This window comes from Sipha flava, unplaced genomic scaffold (genome assembly GCF_003268045.1).
Source record: "Sipha flava isolate LNK unplaced genomic scaffold, YSA_version1 323_pilon_pilon, whole genome shotgun sequence".
Taxonomy (NCBI): Eukaryota; Metazoa; Arthropoda; class Insecta; order Hemiptera; family Aphididae; genus Sipha; species Sipha flava.
The window spans coordinates 599,689-616,041 of record NW_020273008.1 but is presented as its reverse complement, the minus strand read 5'-3'; the positions used below and the strand labels follow the sequence as shown (position 1 = coordinate 616,041).

Sequence of the window (16,353 nt, the reverse complement as noted above, 5' to 3'; positions counted from 1 at the left end):
CAGGTATTATAAATCGTATAATCAATTCACGTATAGCAGGATTTATATATATATATATATATATATATATATATATATATATTATAAGTAGTTTCATATATTTTTCTTCCGTTTCATAATTTATTAAGTACAATTAATTTCCGTCTAAACAATGCAGTACAGGATTATAAGGTATAATTGATATGGTATTTACAAATGGTACTGTATTATGGTTACCTTACACTGTCTTTGTACATTATAAAAACAATAACGAACAAAAAAATAAAAAATAAAATTGTTAAAATTTTTTTAATATGATAAGATATGGGTACACCGCGAGCATAGTTATGCACACGTAAATATTCAATTAAAACAATATTCGTTAATGCACCGTTGGGGGGAGAAAAAAATGAAAATGTCACTTCGGGTGTGTACCGTAAAATAATCGGTAAAGAACGATTGAGCATAACACGATCGAGCGTATACCTTTTCGACAACACGATTGAACGTAGAATATTTTATGCGTCATTGCCACATTCAAGTTCCCGAAATGTTGTAACTTATTATTACACCAATTATTAAGATACTAAATTTAAACGTGCCGAGGGCCGAGCATAGTTTTATCGGCAACGTTACCGATTAATTGAATGCAATAGATATTAGTTTTATCAGTACTACACTGATATTTTGAATATTCAGCACCGGGAGCAAATATAAGATGGTTACGATATTTACAAACTAAAATTATTATAGAAATGATTGAGTTTATACAGCGATCGATCACCTATAGTCGTTTCGCAAGGCGTTGTGTAACGTTGTACAGTTGTATAGTGTACTTTTTACTTTTTTAATTTGTAAGTAACAATAATTTTTTCGAAAAGAAGCAAAGCATTGGCCATAGTGATATTTATAAACATAAATTAATTGAAAGAACGAAAAAAATCAAAATTTTTTGAGATGGAGTCGTACCAATAATAAATATTTAGCAACAATTTTCTTGGGATTAGATAAACGTAATATGGTTGAAACTTCTAGACAATGCAATTACATTTAAAATTTAACTGAGAAAATAGAATGTTGAAAGAAGATTAGTATCAATGTAGTTCAAAATCGAAATTGGCAACGTCTATGAGTTTTTTACGGTCACTTGTGTAGGTTTCATTTGTATTTCTACATCATGCAGACAAATTTGCTCAATTGTGTGGTAAAGAGGGCGTTTTATGCTCAATCGTGTTATAGCCAAAACAGTATCGTGGCTGCGAAATTCGATTAAGACGGGAATCCCCGAATAACGAAAAAACTCGACGTCGAAAAACCAAATGAAAACATCGTCCTGTTTCTATAAACATCGTTCACGTTTGAGCAATATTGTATTGTGATCTTGGATGGGGAAGAAAATGAAAGAAAAATAACTAATACCGGATACATATAACCATTGTTGTTCCGTTGAAACGAAAACTATTACTATTGAACGTCATACGTACAAACGTATTCGTGACGAACAACGGTCAACAATGGGTGAAACGAAACGGACGGTAAACCCGGCCGACTAACGTTTTTTTTTTTCTTTTTTGTTTTCTCTCGATCCGATCGAACTTTTAAGACAACGCGAGACGAAAAACGAATAAAAAAATTAAAAAAAAAAAAACGATAACATTAAACAACGGGAATAGAATCGCGCGGTTAAGTTTCATGTCGATACACGGATAACCCACGATTATAGATCTCTGATCGCGGGGGCTGAGGGATGATCTATGACCGCGTCGCTCGCAGCTGATGAAACCAGGGTGGCGTGGTCTTTGCGTGGTGCGTGGGCTCGTCCACCGTGTGGGTCGGTGCCCTGGCCGCCGCCGTTCATCACGGTGCGCAACCGTCCCACAGCATGAGCAACACCGGCGGCGAGACGGCCACGGCCAGCGAAACGAGCCCGGAAGCCGCGTTCACTGGAGAACCGGCCGGCCAACCGGCCGCGGTGGCTGCGAGCGCCATCAGCTCAGCTGCGACGCCCAGCGACTGGCCGACCGTCGACCGGCGCGTCCAGCTCGAACCACGGCTGGCCCGGTGGCTGCTGCTCTTTGTCTCCATCTCATCCGCCTCCTCGATACCATTCATCCGCCGCCTGGTCTTGTCTTCCGACTTTCTGCCGGACTTTCGGTCCCCTGAAACCAACATACGCAATGAATACAGCGTTTGGTGTCGTCTGGACGATATGAAAAACATCAATCCCGCGGTATTGAATCACGTCGTATTGCAATACGAAATTAAAAAAAAAAAAAAAAAAATAATAATAATATAAGAGTATTCCATCGTTTTTTTTTTTTTAAAATGTTAATCCGGAATCCTAAACTTGTTGATTATGTTCTGTTTGATGTATGAAATCGATCGATGTCAGAAAAAGAACCTCCTGGGTTTAGACGAAAACGGAACAAAAATAGAGCACGGACACGATTTTTCTAGATGCAACCAGCAAATGACATTCATTGTTTACGCGAATAACTCATTTTCTAAAATTTGATTCGAAAGCGTTCTCGAACGTGACTGAACCCACATTGTTTCGACTCTTCTGATACGAGAAACATTTCAGAGTGCTCTAGTAAATGATTGATTCGTACTATCACGCCCGTTTCGCAGCGAATAATATCGTAAACCAATGTACGATAGATATGCATAACGCTGGTTCTCCGGAAATGAGCTTATGATATATATCACCAGGTCAACTGTTGAGGCTTCGTTGATGCATGTATTTAATTTCATCGTCGATATGCACAAGACGTGATGGTATTCGTATAGTAAGATGTTGTGCAATTGATTTCTTTCGAAAAATGCGGAGACAAAGAAAATAATAGTTTTATACGTCAGCCTTTGATTTAATCTCTAGGAATTTGGATTACTCAATAATTAAGTACTTTAAAATCGAATATTTTTCAAACGTCTTGTACAAATTTCTTGCCTTTTTTTTATTTTTACATTATATCTACATACTTTCCTAAAATTGTTATATAATAATTTATAGAACGCGTTTATAAAATAAAAAAATATAGTATCCTTATAGTAAATTTCTATATTTGCAGGACATTTTTTTCTACTGTTGTACGAACGAAATTAAACCACGGTAGATCTGTACTCTGCTTAAAGCCTACATATTTGTGGGTTCTCGGTATTTTTTATTAAAATAATAAATCTGAATATTCCAAATTTACGTTGTAGGAGTAAATTATCGTTTCCCGCCAAACATTTTAGTTTTACATTTCCATTAAGATTAAATGTGTGTGTGTGTGCATATTATATATTTATATAAACGTGTATAAATACGCAAATTTTGCATAACGTAAAAGCAGCAAAAACGATTATATATATATATATATATACATGTGTTTGTGTTTGTGTGTGTGTGTTTATCTGTATGTGTATACGCATATGACGAGTGAGGGTTGTTTTTTTTTATTATTATTATTTCGTCGGCGAACAAGGGTGGAGTATAATTCAAATACAAACAAACCGTTTTGAAGAGGCAATTTGGAGGCGAGAATAATTTCAGCGCAACATCATCGCCACCCCGACCACCATTGTTTTTTACCGTTCAACTGCTGTGTGTTTCCATTACGATGTATCGTGCCCAATTGCAAAACGTTTTCGAATAATATTATTAATATTACAACCCGAAACGACTGAAAACATAGACACATCTATATATATATATATATATATATTTCTTGCGTAAGTGAGAGAAATCTGACGATGAGGGTGATTTCGTGGGTATAGGATACAGAGAAGCTGAGACAAAGTTACAAATCGTCGAAGATAATGCGATATAATTTAGGTATTTATACACAAGTTTTGAAACGTTTTCATATTGCTATTATTACAATCCGATGTTGGAATACTGACTTTGGCTAAAGCACGATATGAAATATTCCAAACACTGCTGATCTAATGCTGTTTGGATCAAGAGGGTGTAATCAAGAAGAGCGAGGATGGTCTTAATGAAAATTCCATTTTGTATCACTCGTAGAAGTATTGGACGCTCGTAACTTAAGATATGCAGTGCTTGACTTGAGGGGGGACACAGGGGGACGGAGTACCCCAACTAATTTTCAGAAATTTTAGCGTCCCCCTACTATTATTACGTTATAAATATAACGCTTAATAAGTCTTAGGGACGCTATTTTCTTTAAACTAAACAGAGTCCCCCTTCTTTCTTTTTACCAAATCAAGCACTGAAGATATGTATATTTTACTACTAGTGATAGTCGACGGCGTGTGTGTGTATATATATCCGAAAAACCCGTTCGTGTATAACTACATATAAACGACTATTATAGTGTATTTAGGTAGAGGTACCATAAGTGTCATAGTGTATGTCCGTTCGCTAGATGTGCAAAGTAATAATAATAACAGCGACGACAATAACCGTTACTGTGCAGTCGGACGCATTTGGCGTACGTACAATAGTTGTTACGTCGTCGTAGCGGGTGAATGTAAAAAATAATATTCTGTGCGTGGAGCAAAGTATTTCCAACGGAACCCGTGGGAAAATGAAATTGTACGCGACGGGTGGCCTTATTGCAGCGAGGCGAATTCCACCACCGTAAACGAAAGGGTGAGGAACGTCTTCTCGACTGTATTTTCACACGTGGGACCTTAAATGGACACCATTTGTTTTTTTTATTCGTAAAATACCGTAAATATTATCTAGTCTTTGTTATATCTGATAGCTTTACAATATATACTGGTATATATATTATTTATTAACTAAATAGTATACCAATCGAATTAATGTGAATATACAGCGTACCTCAAATCTGCAATCTTTACTAACAGTCATTAAGATATATGAATACAAGTCCAATATGAACCTACGTGTCAATGTATACATACTATGACCAACAAAAATCTATTATTAGATTAATTTGACATTATGCGTACTATTGTATCTGGTGGACCACTAAAAAATAATTGTACCAAAGTGGCCCACCGTGGCAGAGAGTTTGAGCATCACTGGGCTGGAGTCCGGAGAATGTGGTTGCGCTAACTTTTGAGGAATCCGAAATGAAATTTGTTATTATAATGTTTTTGGAATTTTACGAGAATACCACTTAAATGACTAGATTTTTTTATTTTGTTTCTATATATTTTTACAGCGGTAAAAGTTTATTATTAGTTGACCTTGTCACCAAAGTACGGAAGACTATACGATTTTTGTCATATAATATTTTATCACAAGTAAAATTATTAAATATTGATATATTAACTGTGCAAAATATCGTAAAAAAATTAAGATTTAAACAATCAAAGTACGTGTGGTTTTTCAAATATACCAGTCTATTAAATATAAATCTAAAATCAACCACTAAACTTTTAAAACCAAATCTAACCCCTTGATAATAATGACTGTACGCCAGAAAGAGAGAAATAGAAAATTAAATGAGTGCAATTCCTCAACAATAGACCATTATATAGGACGTTTTTTATGATTATATAAACATATGATGATAACAATGTCCTTTATTTGCAATCAAGCGTCTTTAGTGACCCAAGTCAGTAGTTATTTAAGCGCTTGATTCAATCGTGATCCAATGAATAACTCGCTTCCCAATGTATTTTCAAGTTCCACCACTAACTATGGTTCCTTAATAAACGCATATAGTGTAAGCATACAGAATATTCGTGCAAGTATTGTATTTTGTTGCCACACACACATACACACACAGTGAATTTTCGAAATAGGGGAGTTCTAGAGTTTTGACCTCCCCTTCAGAAGAAAACAAGTCATAAATAAGTTGCTACGAAGGTACAGAAAAATATAACATTAATTTATATCATGTGGTTGTATATAACTATTAATTTGTATTAATAATAATAACAGTATTATTTATATAAGTATTGTATATACCTTACTTGTTTTTTTTTATAATATTATGAAATTACTCAGTTTTTAGAATAAATTAAAACCCTACTCACAAAAAAATAGAATATATGCTGCTGCACACACACACTCAAACAACCACATGTTGTTAATTTTGTTATAGTTTGGACGTTGTTATTATATAATACGAATGGTGGCCGAGTAATTTGATAAAGCGGATCCAGTGAAATTAATTCAATTAATTCAACACATTCGCCCGTAGACGAATAAAAGTTAACAGCGTTAACTCCGTCAGTGAGTTGTGTACGTGCCTATTGACCGGTAGAATGCTTACATACTAATTATTGGTCATATGATTCATATAGTCGGTCGTAAGCTTCGACGATACAAAATATTTGATACAGCAATCATCTGATATTAAACGCCATTAGTTCAAATGTGGATATTGCGTTTATGGGTCTGGCATAACTTTAGACTATTAGTATCAAGGCACGGAACTTATAGCACTTAAAATCATTAAAATAAGCGCTTAAAACCATCATTATAAGAACAAAAATAAGAACTTAAAAAATTTTAAATTAAGAAAATATTTTTATTAAAAAAAAAAAAAAAATTAAAATAAAATTCTAAAAAAAAATAAAACAAAATAAAAATAAATCTTCACTTTCATGACTTTAAGTATTTTATGGATTTTCTAAGGGATTTTTCTTAAAAATAAAATTTAAACTGTTCTCTCTGTTCTTAATCATTCTGACGTTTGACATTCAGTTCTATTTTCAGCATTGGAATATATCTGTGAACCCTACAACTATGCATTGGATGGAGATGAACTATGCGACAACGTAGATAAGATAAAAATTAATTTTAATTTTAATTCTATCAAAAACGACTTTGCAGGAGAATAATATAAAAACATCAAAAACTGGTCAAATAAGCAAAAATAGTTAGAAAAACTGGAAATAAGCACTTTTTTTAAAAATTGCTGAAAAAGGTAAAAAAAAAAAAGGCACTTTCAAATTTCATAATTGTACTTGTTATATAACTTTACATACACTTCTATAGCACTCTACTATATTTTAAGTCAATCCATAAAAATAAGCAAATGTTTTAACTCCCGAGCCTTGATTAGTATAGACATTACCGAAATATGTGGTGATTTTGTACGACGTTAATTTATGAAGTTGCGTTTCATTTCTGAGTATTGGTTGATATTACTGTATATCATATTGTAAGCTATATATTTTTTTGTAATGTTGATTTATATTTCTGTCAATTTCTTAAAGATCTAAGGGAGTCAAGTCAAAAGTCGGGTCTGTGTTGAGGTTAAATGTGTTAATGTTCGTAACTGATGATGATATGATATAATCTGATGCAATGGTAAATAAACACATGCACCCCCCACGTATAGAAAAGCTCTATCACACCCGTTGAGAATTGTGAATTTTCTACTCAAGTTATATTATTAAAACGTAAACAAACAATGATTTGTAGACGAGTGAAATCGTATTAAACGTGAAACGTATTAAAGGCAAAAAGCGATAAAAACAGTATACGAGTTGGCGTGAGCAATAATTTTCTATTACCGAGTAAATAATATTTTTATTTTTTGTACATTATTTGAGTTAAACAATTAATACTATATTATATATAATAAATTTAAATGTTAACATTAATGGTTGCTGCCAGAAGACATGAAGGAGAAGCCACCCACTGACGACACTCCTGTCAATGGTATAAGGTTAAATTAGAAAAGTAGGTCACATTCCTTTTTTTTTTTTTTTTGTATTTGGGAGGGTTGCCGGGCATTGGATTGGCAAGATTTTTAGCTAGGATATTTGGATGGTCGAAGAAAGAGTTATGATAATCAGCGTGGAATTTGATAGCGGCTTCTAACATGGTGTTCATTTTTAGGTCTGTGTGTATGGTTTGATTGGAAACATAGAAAAGAACTTTTGTAATTGAACTAAATATATTTTATTTTAGGTTATTTGAATTTTGTTTATATACGATTTTTTTGCGGGGAACCCAATATTTGAATGCCATATACCCAAATAGGTTTAAGGATGGTTTTGTATAAGTTACGATTAGTGTGAGTAGTAAGTTTTGATTTTACGTTATAGAAAAATGTAAGGACATAGAGACGAGAATTGAGTTTAATTTTGATGTTATGAGAATGATAGGCCCGATTTAGTTTTTTGTCAAAATGTATTCTGAGGTATTTTATGTTTGATGAAAAAAGAATTGTGATGTTGTTGAAAGTAATTTGTGGGCAAATTTGATGTTTAAGCGTAAAAGTGATGTTGCAGGATTTAGTTTCAGTTATTTTAACTTTCCAATTTTGACACCAGGTTTCCAAGCGAGAGGGTTGAGATTGCAGTTGGATAGAGGCAATGATTGGGTTTTCGTGTGTTAAAAGGATTGTTTTTTAGAAGTGTTAGAAGAAATGGGTTGATCAGTTACGAAGATGTTGAAAAAAACGGGATCTGTTATTGCTCCTTGGGGATCTCCGGCTTCAATAGTGAAAATATGAGAGAGACTTGAGTGGTACTGGACATTGAATGGACGGTTTTCGAGATAAAACTTAAAAAATAGGTAGAAAGCAGACGAGAGAATTTTTTTAATTTAAAAAGGAGGCCAGTATGCATTCCCTGTCGAAAGCCTGAGCGATGCGTCGTCGAGGAGAACGGCATAATAGTATTGTTTTTTTTTTCTAGAGCTGAGGCAATCGTGTCTGTTATATGGTTTACTTGATGAATTATGGAATAACGGTTATGAAAGCCAAACTGGGTGTTAGGAATAATTTTAAAGTTCTTTATGACAAGGCTAATTCTTTTGAGCATTAATTTTACGACTACCTTTGAGTTTAACGGAAGAAGAATTATATGATTGTACAATGAAAGATAATTGGAGAGGTTTATCAGGTTTGGGAATGGCTATTATGATTAACAATTTCCACTGAAGCGGGAAGTAAAATAATCGAACAATTGCATTAAAAACGTATGTGAAAAGTATTAAAGTTTTCCTTGGGAGGTGTTTGGCAATTTCGTAGGTTATGTGATCAATGCTATGAGCGTTCCTTTTTGATAATGTATAAATGTAATGTTGAACTTCAGCAGGAGAGAACACTTTAGGGGTGGAGTCATTTGCAGAGGGGAAATCAAAAAAATTTTAATTTCGTTGGAAAAAGATGGGTTGTTTATGTTACCATGAGGCTTAAAGACTTCGACTAGATATGTTTTAAAGGGATCACCTTTATATTGGATCCTTAATGGCCAAGGTGTTGTTGGGTTGCTTTAGAGGAGGGTAAGAAGGTTTTTTTTTAAATGCTTTTTTTGTGGTTCTCCAGATTTAACTATATTTGAAAGATAGTCGAGCTATAGAGTTATTGAATGATTCGTTTCTGTATTTGGACAGCAATTTTTTTAACATTCATGTATTTGTTAGTAATGTTATTATAGTGCGTAATATGATATTAAGTTAAATCAACGTTTAACATCAATCACTTGAACAAAAATATGAAAGAATGTGTGATTGATTAACACGTGTATAAAGGTAGTAGGAAACAAAAAATATTTTCCACCATCATCAACGCTATCTAGTATACGAGTGTTTATACACATTATATCGTTTAAATCGAGACGTTTCAAACGGACAGAATGTGATAGAACTATGCACGAATCGATTGAACTAATTGAACCCATGCTCAATGTGGAATTATAAACATATGAGTTGTACCTCATGAAATGTAAAGTTAATAAATTTATATAGATCATGATAGATATAATAATAATAGTAAAAATTCTACGGTGGGTAGAAAAAATTACGATTTTAAATGAATTCTTTTGATGTAATTATTACGAAAAACAAAATAAGCTGTTTTTCTAATCAAATAAAAAAAATAGTAGCAGCCATTTGATTAATTGTATTAATCAAGATCTGATTACAATTTAAATATTTAATGATCAACTTTACCTTCAGGTATTTTATGGTTCTTTCTTTTTGACGCCGGAGACGGTATCACTGGAAAAAAGAAAAGAAAAAAAACGACATTGGATTAAACCATTTAAAACTGGATTAATTAATAATATGTAATTCAAAGATGACTAGCACATTACTGCCATGTGCAATTATTTTATTTTGGGTTTTATGTAAAAAAACTTTTTGTGTATAAAATTAATGTTATGGTTTTCCGACTTATGGAACAAAAAAAAAAAAAGAAGAGATGGGGTTCAGAGTCAGTCTGCCAAATAAAATTTTAGGAACTGTCGAATGGTTATGTCACCATGTTAATAATGTAATATGTATTCCAAATCTTATCATATTGTATCTTTAAATTATACATTAGTCAATTATTAGACGTTAATTATTAGTCATTAGATATATGTCTCTTGATAGGAACATCACATATTAGATAATTGCGATGAATCGTAATATATTATCAATTAATTTAATTTTTAATTATATGCTTAAGGGGAAAACAAAAAAGAGATTATTATAAGTGATACGCTATAAAAATACGCTGATCTATCTATATGTGTATTTTCCCTTTCGACATAAAATAATATAGTAAAGTCTGTTTTTTTTATTTTTTAACCTATTATTCCCTCCACCCATAGAAATTTTGGAGGTAAATCTACAATAAACAGGGGTGTTAAGAGTGAAATGTCAAGTTAGTAGTTTTTCCCACTTATGATAACACTTTATGGAAATTTATTACAAGTGTTGATCGCTTGACAATTGCTATGAATTGTCGTGACTACAACTAAACTTAAATTAAGAAACGTTAGTTTGTTATTTTGATAATTTTGTGTGTTGAAATAAAATATGTTTAATAAGTCTATCTCTAATAATATAAATCAGTGGTTCTCAAACTGTGGTACGCGTACCACTAATGGTACGCAAAAGACTACATGGTGGTACGCGAAAGGCCGCATGGTGGTAGAACGGATATTAAAAATTCAATATTTAACTCATATATTAATTTAAAACACTAATAAATTTGTAGTAATATATAAATAATAATTTTATTTTAGTATTTTACTGCCTTTTTATTTAAAATAAATATATTTAACTATGTGAAGTTTGTATGATTCTATTTTTAATAATTAATGGTACGTGACTGATAATATACACATGTGGTACGCGAAAAAAAAAGTTTGAGAACCGCTGATATAAATTGTTATTGTAACTACCGTTAAGTAGATTTCATTACCTACAAGATGCATTTAGTAATAACAGTACGAAGTATCAATTTAAACTCGTACAAATAGCAACATTTACAAATGAATAACAACATTATTTGTATCTTTGATGTCATTATGAAGAATACCCGTAGAGCGTTGAATCAATAAAACACAATTCGTAATTTTACCACCATATGGGTTATTTTAGAATTTTTTGTTGACGGAATGAATCGTGAATCGACCCGTTTATACTCCGTTATTCTTATCGTATATTCTCATGGGAAATCATAGAACAGAACATATGAAGAGATTCTACTAATACAAACGGTAATAAGGTAATAATATAAATCACAATTAATATTCACCGTTCACTCTACACTGCCTAAAAGGTAATATAATGCTTTGCCTAATTTATATGCATCACTTCAGTTAAATTTTATTTTTATTTTATTATATTACTTTCAAAATATATAGACGTAAATCGTATAACTAAACGTTTGATAAATTGCGACTTGTACATTATTTCGAAAGAACAATAACTTGCCATCTACGAAAATATTTTAGATAAGTAAAGTTGTGGATATAATATCTATTGTCTCTCGCACCCTAGACACGGTTCTATTATTCAACTCGACTATTACGTATTATTTTTTTTTTCGAGTTGGTCAATTTGTTTTGTGTAAAACTCGTTAACAACTTTTCTCTTCTACTATCGATAAAATGTTACTCGACAAAAACGTAACATACAACATGACAAGTGACAAACATAATTTTATTCGTTCGTGATGGGAAATGTATTTCACATTAATTTAATATTTGTCTTACGAGAAACGATTTTTTTTTTTTTTCATATATAACTTTAGAAATTTACATGATATAAATTATTTTTAACACATGTACAATTCATGGGTAAAATGCTATAAACCATTCTGAATTAACAGTATTAGTAATAAATAATAATAGTAATAACAATAATGAACAACCTCATGTTTTTGATAAATGGGATACTTTATCTGACACAATAGTATGGTAAATAATTATTTTTAAAGCCTTCGCATGTTGTATGCGTGTTGTATGATACTGTGTCGTATTTTATCACAATATCGTATGAAGTTCAAAAATTGAAACTCGAAAAAGAAAAGTAGCAAGGAAAAATAGTCTGTATGTTTTCTCTCGTGATAACAATAGCGAACTCTGCAAAGTTCTCAAAAAATAATCTTATTCTTCTTGGGAGGGATATAATATTTGAAAAGGAAATGCTATTGGTTCCTTGACATAATATCATGAGGATTATAAATCATTGTATCTTGTAAATTGCGAATAACAAGTAAAATAGATGATATTTTTTTATACTCAAATCAAATATACGTCTCGTATTAGGAATATCACACAATCATAATTTAATTAACAAATCTATCGAGTTCCGGTATTCTATAAAATACTCTGTAAGATACCAAATGAAAAATATGTAATATATTGTTCAGCATTTTTGAGAATAAAATTATTTTTTAATTTGATAAAATGTATTTATATTTATTCGTAATATGAAAAAGTTATTACAATTAAATTCGATTTTGTAATCAAATACAAACTCAGAACAGCAAATAAATATATATTTAACTGATGAAACTAGCAATATAATCATTTGGCTGTGACTGGAGAACCAATTCCAGAAATAAAATCAAACAGCTATAATTATTTATTATAATAATTATATACGTGTATTTTTATTATATTAATATATATAATGATATATAATGATTAACAATTAAACGCATACCATAATCTTACAAAACTATCCATAAACTATTTGAAATACATACTTAAAATGTAAAAGAACCACCATGAAATAAGCACCAACGGATCAAAAGTTCAATAAGTAATTTGAGTGTCCATGATATTTTCAAATGAAAAATTATTCCAAAAATCGCAACTCAACTCTTCTATATTTACATCTGAACTGATGGCTATCTTGGTATAAGGAATATAATATTAGAACACTGAAAGTACATTGTTTTTAGCGACTATAAGAAGTAAGAAGCAATAAAATAATCACTCATAAGGCATTCTATTCCACAAATTTTACAACAAAAATGTTAATTAACCTAAACAAATTTGCTGAACAAGGCAAAAAAATAATCATGAAATAGCTGGTCAAACAGGAATAAAATACAATGAAATAGCGAACGGAAATGCCTCGCTATCAATAAAAAGAACAAAGAAACTCTACCAATCGAGATAATTTCCTATGATTACTCAAAAAAAAAACTTATCGAAAAAATGCTAAATTATGAGTGGCAAAATATGTGGAAAAAACAATGAACCAAATTTAAAAATAAAAGGAGATATAAAATTATGGACAAACCAGAATCTCAATAAGAGAAAAAAAACAATAATAATTAGCTTATATTTAAGACATACGTATAAGTTTTATATGTATATCTTTTCATCAGTTTTTCTTAATAATTTAGAAAAATGTTGGTAATTTGTAAAATGCCCTCCATCAAAGTATTATAACACATCAATTACCAAAAATATTTTATGGTTGTGATAATCGTATTTATCTTTTCGGTCAAAATTGTGTACGTAGTTGCAAAAAAAGAACACATATCTTGATAAAATCAGTACATTTTAAGAGTTATAATTATTTTTATTAAAAACTATCTCTGTATATATTTTGGTCCGACATAAAACTTCTCTAATACATAAGAATATGTGATACGCTATGATAAATTATTATGTTAAAAAAAATGTCGCATGTAATTGTATATATATATATATATATATATAGATCAATTATTAGAATATAAGTGTATGTAGTCAATGTACTCGGTATGGAAATCGATGAAATGGCTGTGATGATATTAAACCTTTGTGACTGATGGTCATTATAACCGGTTGATCGTTATACTAATATTAATAATGTATAATACTACCAGGTTTTTTTTTTTCGTTTATTTATAACCGTATATCGGTGGAGTCCATTTATTATGTGGGCCGTGTATTTTTTACGATACGGAATGAATTATATAGTATACATCATGTAGCAAATGCGGTACTGTGTAATTTATACATATATGTGTCAATGAGGGATGTGCCAGAATATGGAATGTTATAAATTAATTTATGGTCGGATTCGTGGGCTTCTGTAAATCGCTTGTGAACGCAGATTACTTTTAATAAAACGTTATCATAAAACGGTTGGCTTGCGTTCAATTTTTCTAAACTGCCGCACGTATTCTTTATCAGTTTTGTTAATTTTTAAGAATCGACAGGAGTTATTTTTTTTTTTTAATCTTGAAAACTTTTCCAAGATTACTTTCTAAGAACTATAAATTAATCTGAGAATTTGGAAGTAGATTATAATATTATCCAATTGATGTCATAAACAATGAATATTATGAACTTTATTGACTCGTAGTCAAAAATAAATACAACGTTTTGACGACCTCTTGCTTTTCTACTCCAGATGATATATTAGCTATTAACCAACCGTTGTGCTCGTATCATTTTCGAATTCGGTTTTCAGAGACTTCCGGTGATGTACGTCGTTGCTTTGGCATACAATTATCGCATGTGTTTTTTAATTATCATTTTAGTATATCAAGTGTGTTCGAACAGTACTTAAAGTTCTACCAAAACGCGAGAGAAAAAGCAAATTAACCAGACGGGAATCATATAAATGAATTTGGTCTTATTTAGTGTATCAAAGTCGGACACTTATTGTTTTTATAGCACGATACTAATCTGTTAGAAATTTATGAATCAATTATTGTTGGTTTCGTGATACCGTTCCAAAGAACACAAACTATGAAATGTAAGTCGATCAAGCCAATGCCGAGTGAAACACACTGCAGTCGTAGTCGGTAGAATTTTAATACTATGTCTATTAAAGCTATTACAATACTGTCGACGATATTCTTAGCATACGAGTATACTAACACTATCCGCTACTGTTACTGTCGAAAATTTCAAACCTACTGCGATGGGAGACGGTATAACATCATATTATTAAGTCACGAACATAATTTGTTAACTAATTTGAATACATATTACCTGTCGGAGGAACGATTTTCCTCGTGATGGTCGCCAACGTTGTCATTGTGGTAGTAGTCGTGGTGGTGGTAGTGGTGGTGGTGGTCTTCGTCGATGTAGTTGTTGGCATGGTCGTCGGTACAATTATTTCTGCAACGAAAAAAAAAAAAGAAAAATCAAATAAAGAATAGTTTTATGCACATAGTTATAGAAAGTTATATTTTTTCGTACTCCGATAGAAAATACTCTGTGCTATCATAGATTAAAAAAAAAAAAAAAGTACTATCGCCAAAGCACTTCTCTAAACAGAAATTCAGAAAACATTTTTTTTTTTTGATTTTTCTCAATATGTGATGCATGCACTCTTTTGAATACGGACCAAAGGAATAAATCAGAAGAACGCACATTGATATATGGCAGATTCTTCGTTAGGATTTCTAGGAGGTGTACTCTATTCAATTATAAAAATACTAAAAATTAAAATACATCCGTGTTGTGATTCATTGATTTAATCTATATACGTTTGACTTATTGCAAATATATTTTTTTTTTTATTATAAATAAGGTGAAAAATTATTTGAAATCTCCGTCGTGATATCTAGATATTTTTTGGATCGGACGTATACTTGGTCCACGTATTTAGTTACATATTTTGATTTTCTAATCACAGGCATGCGCACAAAAATCATCTGGTCATATTTTGTCAATAAAACAATGTCATTAGGTATGCAACGACGAAATGCTACTATACCGATTCGAGCAGTAGTAGAAACGAAATTAAATGTTTAATTAAAAGAACAAGGGAAAAACAGCTTTGCGAGGAGTTCGATTATTTGATATTCACCGGGAATACTGGTGCGCATATATATATATATATATATATATATATATACTTTGAGCGTTATATATAGTAGCTGCTATGTGATCGATTTATATAAGGCTTCTTTCTCTCATTCCCGTTGTTTCTTTGTTACCAACACCGTCCCGCAGACTTCATTGTCACGAACACACACAAACAAACATACACAAAATATATTTACCGAGGTAGGAAAGTGTACCATTTGTGTACGTGCGAGAACCCAACGAAATACCGATCTAATTCTAAATGTGCGTGTTAACTACACGCGAAGCTATACGAATACAACCATGTTTATTTAAATATTATAGCACGCTTATGTATTTGAGTGTTTGTGTGCTTGTTGCATTACGTTTATAATCGTAATTAGCTTAAAGTTTTGATTATGAACTTTGGAATAAAGATATTTTGATATAATTTATTGCGTTGACAGC

At 31.5% G+C, this 16,353-nt stretch overlaps 1 protein-coding gene across 2 annotated transcripts in view; it reads right to left on the bottom strand.

Annotated features, from left to right (window-relative positions):
- Positions 1 to 70: 70 nt before the first annotated feature.
- The window catches only part of LOC112686703 (lachesin-like), a 280,882-nt gene continuing 264,599 nt past the window's right edge, over positions 71 to 16,353 (bottom strand). Inside the window, exons 9-11 of one of the 2 annotated variants that reach the window (XM_025559111.1) lie at positions 15,085 to 15,213; positions 9,818 to 9,865; positions 71 to 2,138 (exon numbers count right to left, since the gene is read on the bottom strand). In XM_025559111.1, coding sequence (XP_025414896.1) covers positions 1,837 to 2,138; positions 9,818 to 9,865; positions 15,085 to 15,213 — 479 coding nt within the window. In that variant the 3' untranslated portion in view covers positions 71 to 1,836. The remainder of the gene's footprint in view (positions 2,139 to 9,817; positions 9,866 to 15,084; positions 15,214 to 16,353) is intronic. The other variant, XM_025559112.1, reaches the window with a different exon arrangement.